The following is a 17,050-nucleotide window of genomic DNA, read 5'->3' as shown; positions in this document are numbered from 1 at the left end:
TCAAGAGCTGTTTGAATTATATTAATTGTTAACCATAATGCAAAGTTCATACCTGATGTAAAAGCTTAAGCATAAAAATGTGAAGCATATTAACATTAAAACCACACTTTAAAGAAAAAGAAAATAATTCAATATACCGTTATGTATTTAAGCCCCTAATATCTTGATTCCCGTCATGTGACAGAAAGGCACATTTTTAAAACACATCAAACCAGAGTAAATGTCGAGGCAATAAATACAGTTTATCTTCGATTATGTAGTTCCTTTTTGACAGAGTAAAACAGCTCACAAATACAGTCACTGAAGGACAAGAATTTAAGACAAAAGAGAGAAACAAAAATGCAGACACCAAGTAGAATCGTGAGCAGATATCAGAATGATGCGAAGATTAATTTCTTTTTTGACCATCAGTTCTTTAGGCATCAGATCTGAACATAGACACTAGATAAACCTCAATCCATGTCCTGCACTCTTCGGCAGATGTCAGCTGTGAACTCGGAGCACTTAGCATTTCCACCGAGGTCTTTGGTCAGAACCTGAAATATAAGATGGTCAATAAACATAAAAATATGTTGTCTTGATGGTAGAAGCTAAATTCATATTCATGTCCAAATGACCGATCCTACCTTCTCATCCCGAATGGTGTCGAAGCAGGCGGTCTCGATCTTTTTAGCGTGCCCGTGCAGTCCCATGTGGCGCAGCATCATGACAGCACTCAGCAAAAGAGCAGTGGGGTTCGCCAGGTCTTTGCCTGCGATGTCGGGGGCAGTTCCGTGTACCTAACATATACAATAAAAGGATTATGATACATGGAATATTTCTATTCATCATCAATCACTCCATTGTAAAGCTACTGCATCATCCTCCAGAGTTCAATACATACTGATTCAAATATAGCAACACCATTGGCTCCGATGTTCCCACTGGGAGTGACTCCAAGACCCCCAATCAGTCCAGCACACAGATCACTGAAACCCAAATCAAAGGCTGATGACACTTGCACTTCATAGATGATCATATCACCTATACTAATATTATATGATGCTTCATGAAGTCTCACCTCAAGATGTCACCATAAAGATTTGGCATCACCAGTACATCAAAATGAGATGGATCTTGCACCATCTAGTGGATAATCACAAGACAAAGTCATGTATGAAAGATTGTATTAAAATGAAAAGGTGATTTCTAAAATGAAAAGGTGAGTCACTAGATTGAGTATTTCTTTTAATACCTCGGTTTGAGAATTATTACAAACTTGTTCATCATGAAATGTAAATTTACATGTGGAGGGGGACCACATTTACTTGTAATTCTTGAAGAAACTACAGGAAAGCCAAACCTAAAGTGTATTTACTGTGTGCGAAGCAACTTCCATTCAGCCCAAAATATAATTTTCAACAACTGAAAGCAATGCAAAAGATTTGTGTATTTTTCCAGATTTCACTAGATCTAATAAATAAAAAAAAGCTTCTGTAATTACAATAAATAACATGTAAATATTGAAATAAAATATATATTTTATAAAATATTTTGGTTTACATTTTATTTTAAAATTAGAAAAAATGAAATAAGTCAAAGTTGAAGTATTAAAACTGAAATAAAAATCGATATATATCGAAATATATAAAAAAAAAATGAATAAAATGGCAAAAGCACTTTTCCTATGTTTTTTTTTTTTACAGATGCAAGAGGTGTACAACAGGCCTAATGAATTAAGAGGTCTTGTAAACATACATTGAGACAGACTGTATCCAGATACATCTCGGTGAATTTCACATCCTTGTAATTCTCAGCAACCTCTCTGCACTTCCTCAGGAACAGACCGTCAGACATTCGCCTAGAAGACACCACTGAATTAATCTTACTATTATTTTGTAGTTCAATACAAGACAAGACATTTGTGACCAGTAGAAATCTTCATAGCTACAGTGTTACTATGTGATCTGTGATGCTCACATGATGTTGGCTTTGTGAACGGCCGTGACACTGGTTCTTTGGTTATTCCTGGCGTACTCAAATGCATACTCAGCAATGCGTCTGCTGGCCTCCTCGGTGATCAGTTTGATACTCTGCACAACTCCATCCACAATCTGATTAAGAGTTAAAATAATATTGAGACAGAGTCAATTCTGTACAAATCACTTTATCTTGGCAAAACAGGGTCAGGTTAGTTCATACAAAAGGCCAAGATATGATGACTGCTGTACAATTTAAGTTTTGCAGAGCAAGTTTCATATGGTGGACTAGATCAGTAAACAAGGTTTTATGTACATCATGTACCATTTACTGTAAAGGTGTTTTTAGTTCATGTCCACAAATATTTTTAGAAGTAAATGGATTTTTAAATTTACAGTCCTCTTCAAATGTTTAGGGTAGGTATTATTAATACAAAAGTTTTTAAAAGAAATCGCTCTCAAATGCTTCATTTATTTGGTCAAAAACCACAGTAAAAACAATAATACTATGATAATTTAATCACAATTTTAAACAACTGTTTTCCATTTGAATCGATTTTAAAATCGAACTCATTCCTGAGATGGTAAAGCTACATTTTTAATCGTTTCCAGTGTCACATGATCCTTCAGAAATCATTCTAATATGCTGATTTGCAGCTCGAGAAATATTTCTTATTTATTATCAATGCTGAAACCACAATACATTTTTAGGATTCTTTGAGGAATAGAAAGTACAAAAAAAAAAAAAAAGTTTATTTGAAACAAATCTTCTGTAACATTACAAATGTCTTTACTGTCACTTTTGATCAATTTAATTTAATTTTTCTAAACTCTTAAACGGTATTGTACGAGTTCATAACGTGAACAGACAAGGGGAAGATCGCAGGAATGGAATGACGGTCATTTCACATAACAATTTGACACACTATGGACTGGGACCAGAGACAAGTGATTTACAGCAGCCATGTGGCACCTACCTAAAGCATAAACAGCACTGAAATATGAGCTGTGCCACTGAATTCCTGCCAGCACTGTGTGAGAAACTGGTTAAGACAGCATTAGATGGCAATAGCACGACCTTTGATATTTGTGAAGGGAGCCAATCAGCTGCTGAGAGCTTCAAAAGTCAAATGTCACTCTATTGCGCTATACTGGACCTAAAGGTCTAAAAAAGGATAAATCTACATAGAGTTGCAGAAAAAGTATGTGAACCCCATAATTTTATATTCTCTGGCATGAGCTCAAAACAGCGATTCAAACCAATTCTCAAGAATTCTATTAAACTGAACCAATTATTTTGTTTCAATTCCATTTAAATCCAAAGGGTTTAAATACCTATTCCTGCAAATGCAGATCCTGAAGCAGAAATCAAAAGAATATGATGGTTTGGCCGAGTTACAGGTTAAATAGTTTAAAATACAGGGGACCACTCATATTTACCAAATGTTCGATTCCACTGTACTCTCCTTCTGTGTTTTCTCTGATGGTGACCAGATCCACATCGGTGTATGGCGTCTTATAGCCCTCGATTGACACGCAGGGACGCACGTTAGCATAAAGGTCGAAGGTCTTCCTTAGCAGCAGGTTCATGGACGGGTGTCCAGCAGCAATCGGTGTTTTCAGGGGTCCTGAAACATAGTTCAGTTTTGAGCATGCAAGTTTTATACACACTATGCCTGATATGAGACGAGGCGCGTTACCATAAAAAATTAGCGCAAAACTTTGACGATAAAAAAAGTATTGGCAAATGACGCCATTTCCATTAACCGATGTTATGCGACTAAAATGTAATTTTGTCCTCTGTCAGTTTTGCGAATTATTCATTTTGTCGCATTGCCTGAAAAACCACGTCATGCAAGCATAAAACTTTTTTGGGATATACGGGCGTTTTTGCAAAATTGAGGCGTTTCCAATTCACTATTTCAATTTGCGCAAGTTGCAATGAAAATGTGCCTACATTCTGCAAATTTACCTTTTAATCCAATTTTGTTTTTGTTCATCGACTCTTTGGCCTCAGGAGGGATCATCCACCTGCCTCCGGGTCCTTTAATGGCAGTCACGTTTCTCTCTTCCCACTGAATAGGGGCCTGCGTAAGAAAAGAAGTTCACACCGAAGCCTTAAAAGCAGTGTACAAAGGGTAACTCAATTTTAAACCTGACTTGTGGAGAAAACCAGCATAATGCACTTGCTGCAACTTGCAGCCTAGGCTGCATTCCCCAAGAGTAAAACAACAGACACGTACCTTAGCTGCTTCAAATATCTTCATTACTGCAGTGGAGATCTCTGGACCGATTCCATCTCCAGGAATTAACGTTACCGTTTGAATCTGTCAAAATAAAGCACAAGTATCACAATCTGGCAACATTTTCCTGAAACTTTCTACATAAAACAGAGGACTCAGAAAGGGAATTAGAAGATTTTACTACTATAGTACAAAACGTCATGAAGTTTGAACACTGCTGGCTGCTTTAACTGTCTCTAGAACAGAAGGACAACAAAGGCATCATGTGAAGTTTTTCTGCAGTGTGTGTTTTGAATAGGTCTGACTCATTGTGGGTTTACTAATGCCAATAAGTACAACGCCTATACGTGAACAATCTCGACTGAAGTAACTATTCAAATGGTACACCTACAGTTTCTTCAGGCTACAAAATTAATGTTTAAGACTACTTTTGTGATCTAAACTTTATACTCAAGGCTGTGCATTAAGCTCTTCCAAGTACTTGCCTTTCAGACAAATACTGACCTTTATGTACCACTTTGTTTCCCCCAAACTATATAGTATATAGTTTAAACTCATAAAACTACTATAAAAATATTTGTATTTTATAATTTAATAATTTACTTGTCGAAATGTGTATATTTTCACACTTAAGGTCATTTTAGTGTGGAATCAAATTCCATTTTCCTACTATTTTTAACATATTAAAACATTTTATTTCGGGACGATTAAAACATTTTGGTTTTGGTCAAGTTTATTTCAAGTCCAACTTTATTTCTGAAATTCGGTTCATGTTAAAAAAGGTAAGAATTAGAAACGGACCAAACTTGACCACAAACTACTTTCATAAACCATGGTGCTAAATTCTTATTATATTTGTGTACCACACTATATACACAGTGTATTTAAAAAATATTATACAATCATGGTATATGTAAACAAAAAAAACAAGTACATGGCGTCGCCCTTGGCAAGTGTCCAGAAACATGGAATTACCATTGTTAGATTGCCTCGGGGAGCTGATTCGTACTTACCCCTCTGGAGAAGGTTCTGGGCAGTGGGCTCTGAGTCTTTATGGCTCCCATTACATGGGACACCTGCAGAGACCATTTTAACAGGTACAAACAGATCAATAAGACTGGAAGATAAATCAAGCTGATACACAGAACCCAAGCCATCTAGTAAAAAGCAAGCAAATTACCCATGTGCTTTTAAAAAGCAATTCAGGAAACAATCATGTACAAGGTGAATTACACCAGGGACCATCCTGAAGTCAAAAGATTTAACAAATGCAAAACTTTTGCCAATCAGTTAAGTGATTAAGTGTTAGTTAATAAATAAGTAAGGACATATCCTTGGTGTAGTTTCACAAACCTGCATGGTCAATCATATGAACATTCAATTTAAATCAATCAGCCTGAAACAAAAGACTACGGGTCACTGATGATTAAACTGCTCAAAGAAGACAGCAGATCTGATGGGGACACTACCTATTTTTTTTAAAAAAGCAATTTATACTGTGAGAGAGTGGTGCCATAAAGCTGTGAAGCAAGATATGTACAAGATGTACAATTAATTTACATTCAGAGTCATACTTAAAAATACATGAGTGCCACTGCATTATAGATAATAAAACTATGAAAGGGAACTATCCAATATCCATAACCATTTTCTCTGTTCAACCCCAACATCATAACAGATATACATTAAAAACTGAGATGATTGTAAGTTTCATAACACTTTTTGGCTGTCACCTCAGGTACATTCTTAACAGATCCCTTCAGTAAGAAAAATGAAGTTAGTTTTGATGAAAGGTCTAGTGTTTTTCATTTTATTATTATTTTTTTAATTTTTTTTTACCCCAATTACATTAATGCATTTTAAGTGGTGCATTGAGTGTCCAAACATATTTGGGGCCGCTATATATCTGTGGAAATGATTCATTCTGAAGTTATGGTTTGCAGAGATCAGATCCCCCATCAATTACAACTATTGTATATTTCATCCATCCAATATCAGTAAAATGACTCTAAACTACATGTGTAAAACACCAGTCTGAAGGACACCTAAGGATCTTCTCATGTCCTCATCACTTGAATGCATGATTGTATGTTCTAGAACAGTCAGTGCACGAGGAAAACCCATGAACTAAAGGTCATCTGGTCTCGTTTAGTCTGGACATCAGTGAGCTCTTGTTCACTCAATCATCTTGTCGAGATGACCTTCATCCTCCAGACGGTTAGAGGTTTCCCCTAGCACATTTAAAACAGCTGTTTTACTAAACCCATTTTTAAACTATCTCACCCTGACTATTTTAATGTCCATGTCAGATTTGCAATATTTTATGTCTAAAAGCCGCTGCGCGCTAACTGGACTTTCTTACTTCCGGAGTCCCGCTCACGTCACATCCGCACACAGCATCTCTCGATAAGTTTTAATAGCTGAAAAGGCAAGCCTGTAGTTTTAAACTGTAAAGTTACAGCCTGACCTTTCTGGCCTCTTGGTTGTTTACATACTCTTTGGGGCGTTAAACAGCATCATGTGTGAACGCTGATGTTGAAAATCTGTGGCGTGATTCATCCACGCATTCAGCCGAGACACGCATCGTGTCATTCTCTTAACTTTATTTATATTTGTTAAAAGACTCGTAGACGAGTTGACTGATAACTGTTAAACATGTAACGTTAGGTGCCCGTGTGAAGGACATGTAAAACAAGGCCCCTGTGGCATCTCTATTGCAACACAACGTTTTCTGCGCCACAGAAGTATAACGTTATACTTCCATTCATACTTTACAGTGGTATTTGATATGACATAGCACAAACCGCTAGGATATATGGTTTGTTCATATAATATAGTGCTTACCGTTGACCTCCACGCGTTTCCAGCAGCCATCCTGTGCTACTCGTGTTCTAGGGACTACTAACTCAGTTCAGCTCTCCGTGTCTCATCCTCTGCTGTGAGGATCTGGGGTTGCCAGATTGTGCCTACACTACTAGGACGTAGGGAACGTTACCTTACTGCAAAAGTTTTCATATGTGTGTGTGTGTATTATGTACATGAGATGTGTGTGTATTATGCATATAAGATGTGTGTGTGTTTGTGTGTGTATACATAATTTTTGGCGTAAATTTACTTTTATATACCTATATTATTATTGTTACATTATTACATTTTCCTAATCAGCACGCAATCGTTCAGAAAAATCTATATACTTTTTTGAATATTTTTTTATTAAATTATTTAGGCTTATTTAGTTTAACAAACACACACACACACACATATATAAATATATATATATATATATATATATATATATATATATATATATATATATATATATATATATATATATATATATATATATCAATTGATCAGAAGTACCTAAAATTTTATTTATAAAAGGTATGCAAATTATTATTATTTTTATTAATTTTGTTTTTAATAAAAAAAATGTCCCCAAACAAGTTACATCCGTGTTTTGCTCTTTATCAACATGTAAAAAAAAAAAAAAAACTTGTAATATTTTTTAAAACCTGGCAACCCCATGTACTATCCCACTTTTCTGCATTCGGCTGTGAAGTTGACAACTTGAACGTGCCGAACGCTGAACTCCCCCTACTGCATCGGATGCCACAGTGCATTCATACACCCACATTTTTTTTAATGTTTTCAGAACGATATTTTATGCAACATTAAATGTATAGTTCACTCAAAGAAAATTCTGGCAACATTCGGGTTTTTTGTTTTGTATTCAATGGAAGAAAGAATGTCCGTTTGGAGCAACATATTGGTGAGTACGTGATTTATATATCATTCTTGGGTAAACTAGCACTTTTTTACCATTTAAACACTCTGAAACTTTTTTATAGTCTGCTTTTTCACATTATGTGTAAGATTATTAAGCGCAGACACAAAGACATTTTCTGGCATGAATATATATTAGGCTATCAAACAAAATGTAAATACAAAGAGGCATTATATCATATATAATTCAATTTATTGATGTATTTTAAAACAAAAAGCGGCTTGAGCGAATACAAGCAATATAGTATGAAACAAGCAATTTAAGGAAAACAAAATCCACATTAGGCTTACAATAAAAAGGCATGATGCATTCACTGAAAAATGTAAACAAGCCTCAGAAGTGGTTAATAAACAATACAAGTGCTTCACCATTATGAAATATACAAATAGCAGCATTTGGAGCATAATTTAAAGCATAAGGTTAAATACAGCATTGTGTTAGGAGTGCAAAGAGGAATTGTCTTGATTCTGAACATCCTGAGACAGTGATCAAACCGGATTAAGGGTAACTACAGTATCGGTCTCTCTAAACGATGGATAATCAGAAAGAACTCAAGTGTAGTTACAAAAATAAACTAAACCCTCACACTGCAGGCAACACAGAGCATTTTGGATTTCTGGCACCGGTGATGCATCAAGCTTATGGACTTAAAAACACATAGAAAAAGCTGTGGAAAAAACATATGCATTCTTATGGAAACGAAATAAGATCGAGAGATTCCAAGATTTAAACTGCATACTGCTTTGGTTGGCTCTTGAGGCTGACGGTCCATTCATTTTGTGAGATCACGTGGGCTGCTCGACTGTTCAGCAGCCTGCATTCATGAAGAACATCTGTTGAGATGATCACCAAAAAGATGTTAAATTAGGGCTGTGGAAATATGACTGCTGATGTGTTTGAAGAATGCTTTAAAGAATGGTTTTGATTAATGAAGATCATTTTAGTCCATACCACTGAATTGTTTATAGGCTTCATCAATTATGGCATTGTTTGACCTCTTTATCTCCCAGAAACCATCATCCACCCAAGGTTTGGTGTCTGGCAACTCAGGCAGCTGGCCATTTTTATACATGCCTGCTATAAATAAACAACATCAAAAACAGACAAATATTAATGAATAGAAAGTTCAAAACAACTGTCTTTAAATGTGATATTATCATACGGTATTATACACAAAATTGCACAGTATAATATAATACGAAAGTGCACTGAGGTTTTCTCTTAAAATCTTTTAAATATAACAGGATTAAAATTCTAGCAAGTACCTTTAATGGTATCATCAATGTCTTTGCATAGTTGGTATAAGTCACTTCCACGTCCCACCACCCTTTCACCTGAAATTACACATTTAAAAAAAAGATAACTTGAGGATGAAATGAACAACTGTATGGAAAAAAAATAGTGTTTAGCAAAATACATTTACAAACTCACCATCCAACACTTTAATGTTTGGGAAAATGTCAAGAATAAGAGTCCGGTATAATGAATTCCTGCAGACTATAACAAAATAGATGAGTAAGAATGAAAGACCAGATTTAGAGCTCCAAAAACATTAATAAACAACTAATAAAGCCAGAAACCCGCTAACCTGGATTGGTGTAATTATAGGTGTTGTCCTTCAATCTGATGCTCTCCAGCTTCTTTAAAGACTTGAGTGCATGAAGATTATCAACACTGTAGGTGCAATGCATCATGTGTTATACAGAAAGGAGGATAGCAGATAAATATGTGTAGCTAAAAATGCAGCTTACCTTGGTATCACATTACCAGCAACATTCAAACTCTGTAAACTTTCACAGCTGGAAAGGGGTTCTGAAAAAAACATGTTCAAAAACATGTTCAACTCCAAAAGTCAGATATAATAGCACCAATTATATATATATATATATATATATATATATATATATATATATATATATATATATATATATATATATATATATATATATTTATATATATGTGTGTGTGTGTGTGTGTGTGTGTATGTATGTACACAGTTTTAGTTGTATTCAGCTCTAATTAGATCCAAGTGAAATATATAACACCAATATGGCAGAAAAAAAAAAAAACTAATTAAAACCATAATCACAGAGATGGAAAAATGATCACCCCTTGTGTCAGAATTTTGCCGAACCTCCTTTTGCTTTAATTACAGCCTTTAGTGTGTTGGGTTATATCTCGGTCTCTACTAACTTTACACATCTAGACTTTGCAATATTTGCCCACTCTTCTTTGCAGAACTGTCACCGTTTGTGGACTGCAGTCTTCAGATCATTTCACAGATTTTGAAAGGAGGTTTAAGTCTTGGCTCTGACTAGACCATGCAATGACATTTAGTCTCATCAGCCTCAGAATCATCAAGGTGCATTTTGGTTATGACTGCATGTGTCTTTTTCTTAAAACCCTCCCATACAAGCCACATTTGTAGAGAATTTCTGTTATTGTTGTCACATGGACACAATGACACTCTTTGTCATAAATTCCTGCAGATCAGTTTCCTCCAGCTCTTTCATCCAGTTTGGAGCGACATCCTGATCAGGGTGGGTCTGTGTTGTACCAAATACCTTCCACTTCTTAATAATAGACTTCACTGTGCTTCTAGGCATTAAGTATTTAACATTTGTTCGTATCCGTCTCCTGACTTGTGCCTGTCCACAGCTTTATCCCGGAGATCTTCTCACATCCATAGTTGATTGTTTGCTTCAGTCTCAGTTACAAAGGACTGAAATGTTCCGGAAAAGCTATTTTTATGCTGAGCAAATCAGAATGATCACAGTTTAATGTTAAATGGCTTTGTGTGCCATTGAGAAGGTGATTAGCTAAACCTGATACAAATCATTTTTAGGAGAGGGTGATCCTTTTCCCAGTGATTCTGGGTTGTTGTTGTTGTTGTTTTTTGTTTGTTTGTTTGTTTCTTCTTCACTTTTGGTTATATATTTTTAACTTAAATTTTATAAGTTCCACTGAGTAAATACAGCTGGATAAAACAAAAACTGTGTTCATTTCAGGTTGTTCATATAAAAAAGTAAAAAGCAAAAAAAAATTGGTGATTTTTTTCTAAAGCCACTGTTTATGTATAATCATATTAAAGGAATAGTTAATGTAAAAATGTATATTTACTGACCCTCAGGTCATCCAAGACAGATTAGGGGAAATTTGACACCACATCACTCGCTCACCAGTGGATGCTCTGTAGTGAATGGGTGCCATCAGAATGAGAGTCCAAACAGCTGATAAGAACATCATAGTAATCCAGAACTAAACCCCACGACTACAGTCAAGCAATTAACATATTGAAGTGAAAAGCTGCATGTTTGTAAGAAACAACTCCATTAAGCTGACTTAAACTTTAAACCTTTAATAGTCCTCTCTCCATAGTATTGCCTTCTCCCTTGAAAAAGTCGTCTAGACTAAATAAGGAGAGAAATATGCACAAATCAAGCACTATTTACAAGCAAAAACAGTCTAAAACAGTTCTAAACAAATATGTTTGGTGGATTTTGATGCGACAACAGGAGATGAACTTCTTTCGGTGGATAAAATGTTATTATGGATTATGGACATATATTCTGCCCAGAAGTGATGGTTTAAAGTTAAAATGCATAAAGGTATAGTTTTGTTTCTTTAAAAACAAAATTTTTTTTATTTATCAGCTGTTTGGACTCTCATTCTGATGGCACCCATTCACTGCAGAGCCTCCATTGGTGAACAAGTGATGTGATGTCAAATTTCCCCAAATGTGTTCTGAAAAAAACAAACTCATCTATGTGTACATCTTGGATGGCCTGAGGGTGAGGAAATTTTCAGCAAATTAAATTTTTTAAGAAAACTATAACATTAAGATTGAAATAACATTACCTAAATTAGAGATTCTATTGGCTGACAAGTTAAGAACAAGAAGTCTTTTAAGAGATGAAAGAGGCCCCAGATTTGTGATGTTATTTCCAGAGAGGTCCAGCCTCTGCAGGTTTATACACTCTCCTATACATCCAAGGTCATAAATTCCTGCAAAAAATAAAATAAAAACAAGATTGTGTTTTTTTGTATTTTGAGAATGTATTCTCCAGACACTAAATTCGGTATCGTCTTACCTAAATTCCTTAGTTTGAGAAACATAATGGACTCCAACTCAAACTCCCCGGTGCGGGACTTCAGAAGCACAGTGGTGATCTTTGCACATTCTGTTTCTGGAATTTGAGGATAAAGTGTGTGATTACAATTCACGCAGCAGTTTTTTGATAGTCTGTAAATTATTAAAGCGCTTTCTGGTCTGTTCAGTATTTTTCTGTGGAGAGATTATAAATGTGGCTCTATATGATTCCAAAGGTTCAAATGGTGATTACAGTTTTAATCTCGCTTTCGTTGAATTCTCAAAGTCTGGATTACAGCTGCAGATCTCCTCCAAGTTTAATTGAATTGCCAGCAAATTTTCTTTTTTTATTATTCAAACATTTTTATCATTATATTAAAACAACATATTTGTGTCCTTCCATATTTGTTGTTTCTTCTTCTTTAAAAAATAATAATAATAATAACTTAATAATAAATAATAATAATAAATAATTTACTAAATAAATAAATTAACAAATGATTGCAGATTGTAAATGTAATAATACCAGCTTTGTAACGTTTTTCCTGTAGTGGACTGAGTTTTTTATTTTATTCATTTTTATTATTTTTTTTTTTAATGTAGAAGACAAACCATTTAAAAAATGCTGTTATTATTACTACAGACTATTATTATTATTAAACAATATTAAATTTTATTTAGGAATCATTTGTCAGAACCTTTGACAAACATTTTGTCCATAAAATTGTAAATTCTACTTCTTGTTACAAGTATCGAAGAACCATCACTTCTACCACAAAAGACTGCTTTTTAAGTTATCTTCCTGATGTATCCGAATTCCTTAGCATATCCAAAACCTCAGAACAACTTGATGATGTAACAGAAACTATGGACTCTCTCTTTTCTAGCACTTTAAATACAGTTGCTCCTTTACGCTTAAGAAAGGTTAAGGAAAACAGTTTGACACCATGGTATAATGAGCATACTCGCACCCTAAAGAGAGCAGCCCGAAAAATGGAGCGCAGCTGGAGGAAAACAAAACTAGAGGTATTTCGTATTGCTTGGCGGGAAAGTAGCATATCCTACAGAAAAGCATTAAAAACTGCTAGATCTGATTACTTTTCTTCTCTTTTAGAAGAAAACAAACATAACCCCAGGTATTTATTCAATACAGTGGCTAAATTAACGAAAAATAAAGCCTCAACAAGTGTTGACATTTCCCAACACCACAGCAGTAATGACTTTATGAACTACTTTACTTCTAAAATCGATACTATTAGAGATAAAATTGCAACCATTCAGCCGTCAGCTACAGTTTCGCATCAGACAGTGCACTATAGACCCCCTGAGGAACAGTTCCACTCATTCTCTACTATAGGAGAGGAAGAATTGTATAAACTTGTTAAATCATCTAAACTTACAACATGTATGTTAGACCCTATACCATCTAAGCTCTTAAAAGAGGTGCTTCCAGAAGTCATAGGTCCTCTTCTGACTATTATTAATTCCTCATTGTCATTAGGATATGTCCCCAAAACCTTCAAACTGGCTGTTATTAAGCCTCTCATAAAAAAGCCACAACTTGACCCCAGAGAACTAGTTAATTATAGACCAATTTCGAATCTCCCTTTTCTGTCCAAGATACTAGAAAAGGTGGTATCCTCACAATTATATTCCTTCTTAGAGAAAAATGGTATATGTGAGGATTTCCAGTCAGGATTTAGACCGTATCATAGTACTGAGACTGCTCTCCTTAGAGTTACAAATGATCTGCTCTTATCATCTGATCGTGGGTGTATCTCTCTATTAGTTTTATTGGATCTTAGTGCTGCGTTTGACACAATTGACCACAACATTCTTTTGCATAGACTTGAACACTTTGTTGGCATCAGTGGAAGTGCATTAGCATGGTTTAAATCGTACTTATATGACCGCCATCAGTTCGTAGCAGTGAATGAAGATGTATCATATCGATCACAAGTGCAGTATGGAGTACCTCAAGGCTCAGTTCTAGGGCCGCTACTCTTCACGCTTTATATGTTACCCTTGGGAGATATCATCAGGAAACATGGTGTTAGCTTTCACTGTTATGCTGATGATACGCAGCTCTATATTTCCTCGCAGCCCGGTGAAACACACCAATTTGAAAAACTAATGGAATGCATAGTCGATATAAAAAATTGGATGACGAGTAATTTCTTACTGCTAAATTCAGAAAAAACAGAGGTGTTAATCATAGGGCCTAAAAACTCTACTTGTAATAACCTAGAACACTGTCTAAGACTTGATGGTTGCTCTGTCAATTCTTCGTCATCAGTTAGGAACCTAGGTGTGCTACTTGATCGCAATCTTTCCTTAGAAAGCCACGTTTCTAGCATTTGTAAAACTGCATTTTTCCATCTCAAAAATATATCTAAATTACGGCCTATGCTCTCAATGTCAAATGCAGAAATGTTAATCCATGCATTTATGACTTCAAGGTTAGACTACTGTAATGCTTTATTGGGTGGTTGTTCTGCACGCTTGGTAAACAAACTACAGCTAGTCCAAAATGCAGCAGCAAGAGTTCTTACTAGAACCAGGAAGTATGACCATATTAGCCCGGTCCTGTCCACACTGCACTGGCTCCCTATCAAACATCGTATAGATTTTAAAATATTGCTTATTACTTATAAAGCCCTGAATGGTTTAGCACCTCAGTATTTGAATGAGCTCCTTTTACATTATACTCCTCTACGTCCGCTACGTTCTCAAAACTCAGGCAATTTGATAATACCTAGAATATCAAAATCAACTGCGGGCGGCAGATCCTTTTCCTATTTGGTGCCTAAACTCTGGAATAACCTACCTAACATTGTTCGGGAGGCAGACACACTCTTGCAGTTTAAATCTAGATTAAAGACCCATCTCTTTAACCTGGCATACACATAACATACTAATATGCTTTTAATATCCAAATCCGTTAAAGGATTTTTAGGCTACATTAATTAGGTAAACTGGAACCGGAACACTTCACATAACACCGTACTTTCTACATCATTAGAAGAATGGCATCTACGCTAATATTTGTCTGTTTCTCTCTTGTTCCGAGGTCACCGTGGCCACCAGATCCAGTCTGTGTCCAGATCAGAGGGTCACTGCAGTCACCCGGATCCAGTACGTATCCAGACCAGATGGTGGATCAGCACCTAGAAAGGACCTCTACTGCCCTGAAAGACAGCGGAGACCAGGACAACTAGAGCCCAGATACAGATCCCCTGTAAAGACCTTGTCTCAGAGGAGCACCAGGACAAGACCACAGGAAACAGATGATTCTTCTGCACAATCTGACTTTGCTGCAGCCTGGAATTGAACTACTGGTTTCGTCTGGTCAGAGGAGAACTGGCCCCCCAACTGAGCCTGGTTTCTCCCAAGGTTTTTTTCTCCATTCTGTCACCGATGGAGTTTCGGTTCCTTGCCGCTGTCGCCTCTGGCTTGCTTAGTTGGGGTCACTTCATCTACAGCGATATCATTGACTTGATTGCAAATTAAAACAGACACTATTTCAACTGAACAGAGATTACATAACTGAATTCAATGATGAACTGCCTTTAACTATCATTTTGCATTATTGAGACACTGTTTTCCAAATGAATGTTGTTCAGTGCTTTGGCGCAATGTATTTTGTTTAAAGCACTATATAAATAAAGGTGATTGATTGATTGATTGATAAAATATGTAATTGATATTTTTATTGACATTATTTTAAGGTTATTTAAACTGTTTGATTTAAATATATATATATATATATATATATATATATATATATATATATATAAAATGACTAAAGCAAATAACAAATTGACAATTCTGTGACTCAATTACCTTGGATAATAAAAATATTTTCTAGTCCATCTTAAAAAAAAATGACGACACACACAGCCCCCACTTGAAGGAGTTTTGCAGACTCAAGCAGAAAAGCTGAGATTACGAGGATCCACTTAAAGTTGTCGCAAACAGCAGTTGCTTTAATCAACGGAGCCAAAGCATGTGATTAATGAACCAAAGTACGGAGCAACAAGCGATAGTTATGCCCTAAAAAGAGACCGTTTTAACAACACAATAATGCAAGACTACATTTAATAAGCTGCCAAACAAAATAAACATCCTTCAAATAATAAAAACACAACCCATTATAATCACAGAAGTCTGTTTGTTCTTCACATAGACAGTAAAAGAAGGTTCTTCAGCACCACAGTGTGTGGACAGCTACTGCTGCTAGCACGGGCTAACATTACAACACCGCTTCTTAACTAACTTACCATTGTCCTTTTCCCTCTTCGAGTCCATTATCGCTCAGATTTATGCAGTCATTCGCAGGTTACAGCACGGGATTGATGTTTTGTTAATAAATGCTGGTGGACATGTACGGTACAGTATGCAGTAACGTTACAGGCGGCAGATGTGAGCGGCTGAGACTGTTAGCTCTGCGGCTAGCCTCACTGTAACCTCTGCTCTGGAGACTCGCGGTTTTAATGCGGGCATTATTTGCCCCTCTGCTATTTCATTGGTCCCAAGTTTGTTGTTTTTTTTTTACGTCGAGCATTCTGTTTGTTTAATTAACGATTGGATACATTTATTATTTAAAGTCAGCCCAGCCGGAAATAGCCCTTTCTATGTTATTATGTGTTTACAGTGGTTACTAGGATATTGTCATGGAGACAGGGACAAGAATGCAGAACTTAGAAATTCTGTCATGTGAAATTTGTATTAAAACTTTTTTTATAAATAGATTTTTTTGATTTGGTGTTAAAAATACAAGTTATTTATTAACATCAATGATTCATTCACGAATATATAACTATAGTTTATACAGACTACAGTATAATAAAAATAAATAAAAGCAAGAAAATGCTGTTCTAAAAAGTGTTTATACATTCCTTTGTTTCTATCTATCTATCTATCTATCTATCTATCTATCTATCTATCTATCTATCTATCTATCTATCTATCT

The 17,050-nt window shown here is 35.6% G+C and overlaps 2 protein-coding genes across 2 annotated transcripts; both read right to left on the bottom strand.

Moving 5' to 3' along the window:
- Positions 1-223: 223 nt before the first annotated feature.
- LOC127947287 (isocitrate dehydrogenase [NAD] subunit alpha, mitochondrial) lies at positions 224-7,203 on the bottom strand. Its single transcript, XM_052544298.1, has 11 exons — positions 7,046-7,203; positions 5,215-5,277; positions 4,202-4,285; positions 3,931-4,045; positions 3,399-3,586; positions 1,960-2,093; positions 1,738-1,840; positions 1,061-1,125; positions 884-968; positions 627-779; positions 224-536 (listed from the first exon to the last, which is right to left on the bottom strand). Exons 1-11 carry the CDS (start codon positions 7,073-7,075, stop codon positions 453-455), a joined length of 1,104 nt encoding a protein of 367 aa, XP_052400258.1. The 5' UTR covers positions 7,076-7,203; the 3' UTR covers positions 224-452.
- Positions 7,204-8,158: 955 nt separating this feature from the next.
- LOC127947288 (leucine-rich repeat-containing protein 61-like) lies at positions 8,159-16,724 on the bottom strand. Its single transcript, XM_052544300.1, has 9 exons — positions 16,359-16,724; positions 12,080-12,175; positions 11,847-11,993; positions 9,740-9,800; positions 9,577-9,662; positions 9,420-9,485; positions 9,254-9,322; positions 8,940-9,065; positions 8,159-8,821 (listed from the first exon to the last, which is right to left on the bottom strand). Exons 1-9 carry the CDS (start codon positions 16,384-16,386, stop codon positions 8,715-8,717), a joined length of 786 nt encoding a protein of 261 aa, XP_052400260.1. The 5' UTR covers positions 16,387-16,724; the 3' UTR covers positions 8,159-8,714.
- Between the last annotated feature and the right edge of the window lie 326 nt (positions 16,725-17,050).

This window comes from Carassius gibelio, chromosome A25 (genome assembly GCF_023724105.1).
Source record: "Carassius gibelio isolate Cgi1373 ecotype wild population from Czech Republic chromosome A25, carGib1.2-hapl.c, whole genome shotgun sequence".
Classification (NCBI taxonomy): domain Eukaryota; kingdom Metazoa; phylum Chordata; class Actinopteri; order Cypriniformes; family Cyprinidae; genus Carassius; species Carassius gibelio.
This window is presented reverse-complemented; position numbering and strand designations above follow the sequence as displayed.